The 9,307-nt window shown below is 40.9% G+C and overlaps 1 protein-coding gene across 1 annotated transcript in view; it reads left to right on the top strand.

Moving 5' to 3' along the window:
* The window catches only part of Sgcd (sarcoglycan delta), a 440,866-nt gene that overhangs the window by 201,198 nt on the left and 230,361 nt on the right, over window positions 1–9,307 (top strand). Inside the window, exon 5 of the mRNA XM_008845949.3 lies at window positions 7,848–7,892. Within this exon, the coding sequence (XP_008844171.1) occupies window positions 7,848–7,892 (45 nt within the window). The remainder of the gene's footprint in view (window positions 1–7,847; window positions 7,893–9,307) is intronic.

Here is a 9,307-nt window from a genome sequence, read left to right as displayed (position 1 = left end):
GGATAAGAGCCGAGCACCCCCACATATAGAGTAAATATTCTTTTGTAAAATGTTCTCACCCTTTCTGGACAAAAATCCATCTGAATATGCTTGTCAGATCAAGATCATATGGTACCATTAATTTGCATAAGAGTTTGGTCATTATTGGAAGCCTGGGAAATAGCTTTTGGTTGTCCCAGACATTTGTATAAATTATGATTAAATGCTTGCATTGTATTTGGACACCATCTGTGTACACATCCTGAGCTTTCAGTTTGGGTGTTTTGTCATATTTATCTTGTAAAGATTTGCATGATGGGCTTATCTGGTCCTTCTCGGGTCTGGGAAAGCCATAATACGCTGATACATTATGCAGACAGCATTGCACAGAAGTAGAAGTCTAACCTTTATGTGTTTTGACAGGTAGGAGCTGTGTTATTTCCATTTGTCATTGCTGAAAGAAATGGCTTAAGAGAAGAAGCATAAGGAAGGAAGGGTTAATTCTGCCTCATATCTTGAAGGGATTCAGGCCATCATGGCAGGGAAGATGTGGCAGCAGGAACACAAGGGGGTGGGTCGCATTGCATCCGGTCATTGCTGAAAGAAATGGCTTAAGAGAAGAAGCATAAGGAAGGAAGGGTTCATTCTGCCTCATATCTTGAAGGGATTCAGGCCATCATGACAGGGAAGATGTGGCAGCAGGAACACAAGGGGGTGGGTCGCATTGCATCCGCAGTCAGCCATCAGAGAGACATGAATGCTGGTCGTGTGCTTTGCCCTGTTTCTCTCTGTCATTCAGTCCATGTGATGGTGCCTCCCATAGTTAGCATCAGTCATCTAATTGTCTGGAAATCCCACCACATACACACCCAGAGTCGTACATCTTAGGTGACTCCAAATCTAGTCAGACTGACTGTGGACTTTAACTACCACAGGTGCCTGTTACTTGCTGTAACTCAGCTCTACCTCCATCTCTTGACTTACCGTCCTCCTTCCTGCCTTCCACTTCGTCCTTTGGTTTATGGTCCTGCTTTATTCTGGTTCCCTATGTTCTATTATACTTTTTTCTTTTTTTGTCTTTTTGAGACAGGGTCTCCCTGTAGCCCCAGCTGTCTTGGAACTCACTATGGAGACCAGGCTTGCCTTGACCATGATGCAAATTCTCCCTGTTTAATTCTGCAGCCTCCCATTCTGTTTCCATCGTGGAAGTGCTCTTGAGGTACCTCCATTCTTGTGAGAAATCTACCAAGAGGGGACATGTGAATAAAATACATCACAGTAACACCGTACATGTGATTTAGAGCCAGACAAAAACTCACTTGAAATGTGGCTTTGCACATCCCCAGTTTTGTAACTTGAGGCAAGTTATTTGATATCTGAGCACTTGGCTTTCATGCAGGTAACTGACAGCATCAGTAGTACCACAGGGATTTTGTGGAACTTAGATGAGACCGCATAGCAGTTTGTCTACAACATAACTTTATGGTATTAATAACCTCTGTTATTTGTTAAGACCTTGTGCTGGAGGAAAATACCAGAACAAGTCTTGAAGACCTACTAGCTGGGCCCCTTCTATGTTGCTGAAAATATATTCAGTTCCTTATGCTTTTATCTATGTATCCTTCCAGTTACAGTGGTCAGATAACTGATTTTGAACCCACTCAATACTGTGCCTTCTGAACTGGAGCTAATGGAAAGATTCATGTTCCCAGAGGTACCTCTTCAATCCACACATGCAAGTTTAGCCACAGTGGCTCCATTCAGAATGTCACATACCAGTGTGAGCCTTAAAGAATGTTCCCCAGTCTCGCTGCCTCTTGGTTCACAGGGTACACCGACAAGGAAAACAGAAACAAAGCAAAGGTAGGTAGCCCCACTTGGCACAGTTGATTAGCTTTAATAGGTCCTGATTATGCTGCTCATATTCCATGAAATTAAAAAGCTTACAAATGTTATGAGCCATTACCCTTCCATTTAAGAGAGCTTATGACATGTTAGCAGCATTTAATGAAATTCTTTTCAAAATGCCACTGGCTAAGTCCATGAGATTCCATGTTGAAATGCAACTTGATGAATTGTTGGGAGAAGTCTGTACTCTTACCTGCCTGTGTTCGTCATGGCTGAGGTCTTAGGAAGATTGTCATCCAATAGAGGGGGATTGTCATGTCTTACATTGTGTTTCTGTTTTAACCCCAAATTCTTCTCTATTTTCAGAAAACACTATAAATAATGGTTTGTGAATATTTGGGCTTGTGCTTACAATTGGTGTTCAAAGTAGACATTTTTATACATTGATAAGTTTACAACTTAAATCCTTTCTTTTAAGTTTTGTTTATACTTGTTGACAACTTAAAACATACCAGCCAATACTCCAAAATGGTATTGTCTGCCCTGTCTTCGATGGAGTGTGCAACATACTTTAGGAGATAAGTCTTTTTATAAGAAGACAATTAGCACATAAGCAATGAGATGATTAAATCCTAGATTTAGCAGTATTTAGTATTTATACAATAAAAGTTCAGGAAATGAAAAATACTACAGTCAGTTGAGGGGGACTTTCTTCTATTGTAGAATAGAAGAAAGATGAATAGCGAGATATAAGTTATTAAGAGACAATGAAAACGTTGTTGTTCTCGCCTAACTTTCATTAGGGGTACTGAATGGTGCTGCCCATTCACTGTGCTTGCAAATCAGCACAATAAACATCTCATTACCTTGTTGGTGATGTCTCCTACTGCTATCTGAAATCTTGCGTGTCAAGAATCTTAACAAATGCTTCATATGTATAGTCCTAGTTTGTTTCTTCATTGCTATGACAAAATACTCTGACCAATACCAACTTGGGGAGGAAAGGGTTTATTTAGCTTAAACCTCCTGGGTCACAGTTCATGAGGGAGCCCAAGAGTGGAACTCAGGGCAGGAACCTGGAGGCAGGAGCTGAAGAACAGGCCATGGAAGAACGCTGCTTACTGACTTGCTCCCCTGGCCCTTGCTCAGCCTGCTTTCTTATGCAACACAGGCCCACCTGCCCAGGGGTGGCACCACCGAAAGTGGGCTGGGCCTCTCCCACTCCACTCAACAATCAAGAAGGTGACCCACGGACATGGCCACAGGCCAGCCCATTGAAGGCAATTGCCCAGTTGAGGCTCCCTCAACCCAGGTGTGTCAAGTGACAAGTGTTTTTCTTAAATCCTCTGATGATAACACATCACGTTAGCTCTTTTTTAATGCATAAGGAGAAATGAGGAGCAAAAAATTGGGCAGTTATGCAACCTAGTGTATGGAGCAGATGGAATTCAAAACCAGGTGTGAACTAAACTGGGGCCATGTCTTCTATCTTGGTACTGATCACCTTTGAAGAGCAAGTGATACCAGGGCAGCCCCTGTATCTCCCTGGCTGGTGAACTCTTTTCAGTGATTGCATTTAGCAATTCATCACAGTGCTTGGCAACCAACAAATGTCAAATAGACGTGTAACTATATGTCAAAGAATCCCAACAGATAATGTCATTAAACCATGACCTTATTTGGGTCTTCACTATTCCATCCTGGTTTAAGTGTTCAGACTAATGTTCTTGTCAACCTTCCCAGTGAAACCTTACCCAGCCTCTTGTGGATGTTCTGCCCCATCAAAGGTGGGAACAGCCTGTTAGAACTTTGAAGGACAAAATAAGAAGCTCAGTTCAGGACTACTGATTGTCTTCTCTAAGATATTTATCGGTGTTTCAGACCTCCTTCAAAGTCTTTTCCCAGACATCTTAGGTTGATGGTTCTGAGCACTGAGGGAGAGGCATAGGTTTCACTAAAGGAGACTGAGTTACCAGTGCCGGGCTACGCATTTAGAGCCTGTGAGGGGAGGCTGGAGGATGGGTGGTTCCTTGGAGAGCCTTGTTAGGTGACTGCTTTCCTTCAGAAGCACTGTGTATATTCTTTTGGAGGTTCCTGGTCCTGGAACTGCATACCACTCCTATAGAAAGCAGGAGGGAAAGCCTACCATTTGTTGACAGGCTGCTTTACTCCACATTCTGTTCTGTAAGAACTCCTCTTGTCTTCTAGAAGCCCTCCATGATGGCTGTCTGCCATACTCAGTTCACATTTGTCCCATGAAAATTAGTCATACACCTTTGACCTGGCAAATCTGAGTCTAATGACTCCATCCAAATAAAAGCTGTTTCCTGTCTGCAGAGTCCTTTGGGTTTTTGGATGGGGCACTGTCCCAGTTTCATCCTTATTGCTGTGATTAAAATGCTGACCAAAAGCAACTTAGGGGAGGAAAGGACATGTTTGGCTTACAAATCCAGGTCAGAGTTCATCGTTTCCGGAAAGCCAAGGCAGGAAGGCAAGCAGCTAGTCCATCACATTCAGAGTCAAGGAGGGAATAAACACATCCTTACTTACTTGTTCTCACCTAGCTATGTCCTCTTCTATGTAATTCAGGAACCCCTACCATGGGAGTGATTCCACTCACAATGGGGTTGGTCTTCCTAGATCAATTAAAAATCAAGATAATCCCCCATCAAACTTGCCAAAGGCCAGCCCAATTTAGACAATCCCTCAATTGAAACACTCTTTCTGAGTGAATCTAGGTGGTCTCAAGGTGACAGGTAAAACTAACCATTCTAGACATCGAAGGTGACTTGGAAAATAAAGAGCTTACATCAGGATCTCAGACTGGATTCATGGAAGCCTGAGGGATGGATACTGGCTTTTCTTCTAAGGGTTAACTGACCAACCAGAAGGCGATGTGGTTTTTTCCTTGAACCAAGCTTTTGTGGAGCTGGTGCTTTCAGAAGGCATCTTAGTAATACATCTTTCTTCATCTTCCCAGAGACTGAGGGTGTTCTGAATAATCCATTTTCAGAAAACTGACATTGACTAGGGATAAACTAGGGCCTGGGCTAAACACACTTCCATGGGTGTTTCAGGGATCCTGCTTGGAGCACTTCATTTTAGTTTTTTTTTTTTTAACTTTATTAATTACATTAATGTATTGTGTGTGTATGTATGTGGAAGTCAGAAGGCAACTTGCAGGAATTGGTTCTCTTCATCCACCATGTAGGTCCTGGGCATTGGACTCAGGTCCTTTAAGCAGCAAACATCTTTACCTGCTGAGCCATCTTACTGGCCCCCATAAGGGCTGTTAAGATTCATTTCTATAGGACTGGATATGAAGCTTGGTGTAGAGTGTCTGTGAAACAGGTACAAGGTCCTGTTTGATATACAGCACACACACACACACACACACACACACACACACACACACATACAGATTGATACATTGCTTTATGCTTCCAAAGTTTCTGATGAAGGCTAGGATGAGCATCAAAAGTGAATGGAAATGAAAATTTCGATGAGTCAACTAGATACTTTCTTTTTAACTGTGGTTACCTAATTCATTTTCAAGTGAGTTCTAATTAAAAGACAGTTAAAAACATGATTTTGCCTCTATCCTTAGGATAATAAACACCACACATGTAATATGCATGTTATAATGATGTTATTGCTATAATTCCAATCATATTATGATAGAGAATATGCCTCTGTGTTATAATGATAGTGGCATGTATCTGTATGCTGTCAATCATTAGAGTTATAACTTCAAAAAGCTTTGTTAGGGGACTGGAGAGATGGCTCAGCAATTAAGAGCACTAGTTGCTCTTGCAGAGGTCCTGGGTTCAATTCCCAGCACTCAGATGGCAGCTAACAACTGTCCATTAACTTCAGTGCTTGGGGATCCAATGCTCTCTCCTGACCTCCTTGGGCATTGTACAACATGGGTGCACTTACATATATGCAGGCAAAGCACTCAAACACATAAAATTAAAATAATGAATATATTTTTTAAAAACAGAGGTTTGTAGGCTGGGTGTGGTGGCACATACCTTTAATTCCAGCATCTGGGCAGCAGATCTCTGAGAGATGAAGCCAGCCTGGTCTACATAGTGAGTTCCAGGCCAGCTGGGACTATAGGGAGACCCTGTCTCAAAAAGACCAAAAAAAAACGGTTTGTTAGATTCCGAAGAGTAGAGATTTTTGAAATATGAAAACAGCGGTATTCACTGGTTCTTAATTTGTAATAAACACTATCTTTTCATTCCACATTCCCCAAATCCAAGTCCTGGTTTTCAACATCTTTTTAAAATATTTATTATTTTTATTTTATGTGTACAAGTGTATTGCCTGCATGTATGTAAAACTGTGCAATGCCTGTGGAGGTCAGAAGAGGGCATTGGATCCCCTGGAACTGGAGTTACAGATGGTTATTAGCCACCATGTGGATGTTAGGATTAGAACCCAGGTCCTCTGCAAGGGCAGCCGATGCTCTTAACTGCTCAGCCACCTATTTGGCATCCTTGACATCTTTTTTTTTATTTTTAATAACTACATGATTAGAAGCTTTTCACTACAGCTTTAACATATTCAGTAACACACTCTGGAGCAACGGGACATCCCTTTCACAAGTGGGTGCAAGTTTCTAGGTTCACAGTTGAATTAATATAGTTATATATTATTGAACTCAGTATAAGCCCTGTAAGACACAAAATTGGATGAGTTTTTAACCTTTAAAAAAGATCTCCATTTCGTTTTAGAATATATTGTTCCTTGCAGAAAGACATTGTTTTTGCTACTAACACTGACGTGGTGGTACTTGCATCTCTAATCTGTATGTATCTGATTATTCCTAGTCATAATCGATTGCACTTGGATCCTTGGCGCCTGTGTATGTCTATAAAGTCATTGGCATTTTAGTTTTTAAGATGGGAGAATTGTGCAGTGGCAAAGATCAGAAATTAGAGTTGAATGTGTTTTGCTTCTTTGGATTTTGCTTTCTTTCAACACTCTTTTTTGATGACTTTCTTATCTTAGAATATATAAGGATTGGAATCATGAACTTCTTCCATACTCTGTGCCTGAACACTTCCCTCTCATGATGTTCTGAAGATATTGCCTGGGAATTACATATAGATGCAGCCCATGGACTCTATTCCCAGTGCTCAGTAATTACTCTGCCCTTGACACCTTATATAGATCAGGTACTTTGTGCTTGTAGACTTAAGTTTTTGTATTTAATTTGAATTAAGACACCTTAATTTTATCTTGTCCTGCATTGCCTGGTAGATATCACTTAAGGAAAACCTCTCTGGGCAATTTTTGGTCTGGCACTGTGATAAGTATTTAGGGACATTTGACAGCACTGAGCAGGTGCTAAAAATGATTGTTTACTCCAGGGGAAGAAGTAAGGGAAGGAACAGAAGAATGCCATCCTCATGCTTGCCCAGTTTGCAGGGTAGCCACTATCCCCTTAGTCTTTTTACAATTTCTCTGTTCCATTAATTCATCTCTAAGTAATTTGTGATTGAAGTTTAATTTGAGTTAAATTACAGATAACCACTACTGTTTCATATATTACACTCAAGGGAGGTGTGTACTGTGGAAAGTACAAAATGAATTGAAAAACCAAAACACTAGTTTGGGGCCCTTCAGAAGGGTCTTCTAGAAGCCTCTGAGGGAAGGTGCCATATGGTCCTCCTAAAATCATGACAAAAATCTTCCCCTTTCTGTGTCAGTCTCTCTCTTTAATCTTTGTGTATTGAATGGTCTTTCTGAAAGACTTAGAGAAAAGGGAAGAGGTACCTTATGGATTTGTCAATATTATGTCTCCTTTATGTGAATTCTAACTCCTGTATATTTTAAAAAATAAATTTCATATGAAAAGAAACAAAAGATGTCATCACAGTCTTTGAGACCAGATGCATCAGGAGCAAATTGTTGAACCTGTCTAAGCTGTGTTGTTCACAATCATAAAAGGAGACTATGAGCCACAGGGTTGAAACCTGGGCACATCATGCAGAACCCTCAGTGAACAGTCTACTTTCTGTTTTACAGGCACAGCATTCTCAAAATACAAACTAGTTCCAATTCCATCTTTAAGAAAGAAAACTGGTTTTGCATGCTTTCTAATTTGTCCAAGGCTTCAGAGATGGTTAGGACTTTTGCTCTAAACACCTTGACTCCAGAGTCTACATTCTTGAGCGTGATATTATAGTGTTAAATTATTTCAAGTTTGATATGACTAGAAACAATAAATGCTATGGAAAGAAATACCATTAACAAAGCACCTCTCATAGCCCCCATCACAGCTAGGCATTCCCATGAAAGGGAGGAGTCAAGGATGATTCTAGAATTTGTTCTGAACTGCTTTTAAGAAAAAGTATGTGATCTTGCCTAGGGCATAAACTGAGTTCTTGGGATGGATAGGAAGAGATTAAATCTTAAGGAAAATTGGATAGAACAGTTAACGAGACCCAAACGATGTCAGGTAGTATGTCAATCTTGTATGTATGAGTTGGTCTTCTATTGTATAGCATTCTCATATAGTAAAAGCCTTGGTGTAGACATTTTATGTATGAGGAAAACATTTAGAAAAGTTTATTAAGTCACTAAAGGTCATAGAGTTGGCTAATTCAGGACCAGAAGTTAGTGCTTACATATTATTATTATGTATATGTGATCTTAGAGTACATGTGTGGTATGCTTGCCCACATGAGTCCTTGTAGAGAACAGAGGTGAGTTCAAGTGTCTTTCCTCTGTCACTCTACTTTTTTTTGAGATAGGGTCTCGTACTGAACCTGGATCTTAACTGTTTCTACTTACCTGGCTGGCCAGCTGTCTCTGCTCACTCAAAAGAGTGTGATTATAGGCGTGGATTGCCACTGTCATACCCAACTTTTACGTGGGTGCCAGGGATCTGAACTCTGGCCCTCATGCTTACATGACAAGCACTTCACCTCTTAAGCCATCTCCCCATCTCCCCATCTCCATCATGCTGTTCCATGAAAAGTGACTAGCATCTGTTGACTATTCATTATAATGGTTCAATAAGTTTAAATTGTCAGTTTTAACATTTTTATTAAAATACCTAGGATTTAGAAGACCAGTGAACCTTCAAAGTAGTCTATTTCAAGATAGACTGACCAAAACAATAAAAAGACAAATTGGCAGAATTTGAGGGAAAAAAAATGTATTTGCATACCACTTACATGGAAGGCCTCCCTTGCCATCTGTGGTGATTTGAATGAAAATGTCCCCCATAGGCTCCAAATGTTTGGACATTTTGTCCCCAGATGGTGGCGCTGTTTGGGGAGGTTTTAGAAGGTGTGGCTATCCTGGAGGAAGCACATCACTGGGGGTGGGCTTACAGAGTTCTTAAGCCTTGCCAGATCTCTAGTCGCTCTCCTGCTTCCTATGCCTGTGTGATGATGTGAGAGCTTAGCTTCTGCTACTCCTGCTCCAGCCACCATGCCTCCCTGCCATGATGGACTGTAAT

This window comes from Nannospalax galili, unplaced genomic scaffold, assembly GCF_000622305.1.
Source record: "Nannospalax galili isolate Female #2095 unplaced genomic scaffold, S.galili_v1.0 scaffold382, whole genome shotgun sequence".
Taxonomy (NCBI): Eukaryota; Metazoa; Chordata; class Mammalia; order Rodentia; family Spalacidae; genus Nannospalax; species Nannospalax galili.
Note: the sequence above shows the minus strand (reverse complement) of the source record. Positions and strands in the feature narration are given on the sequence as shown.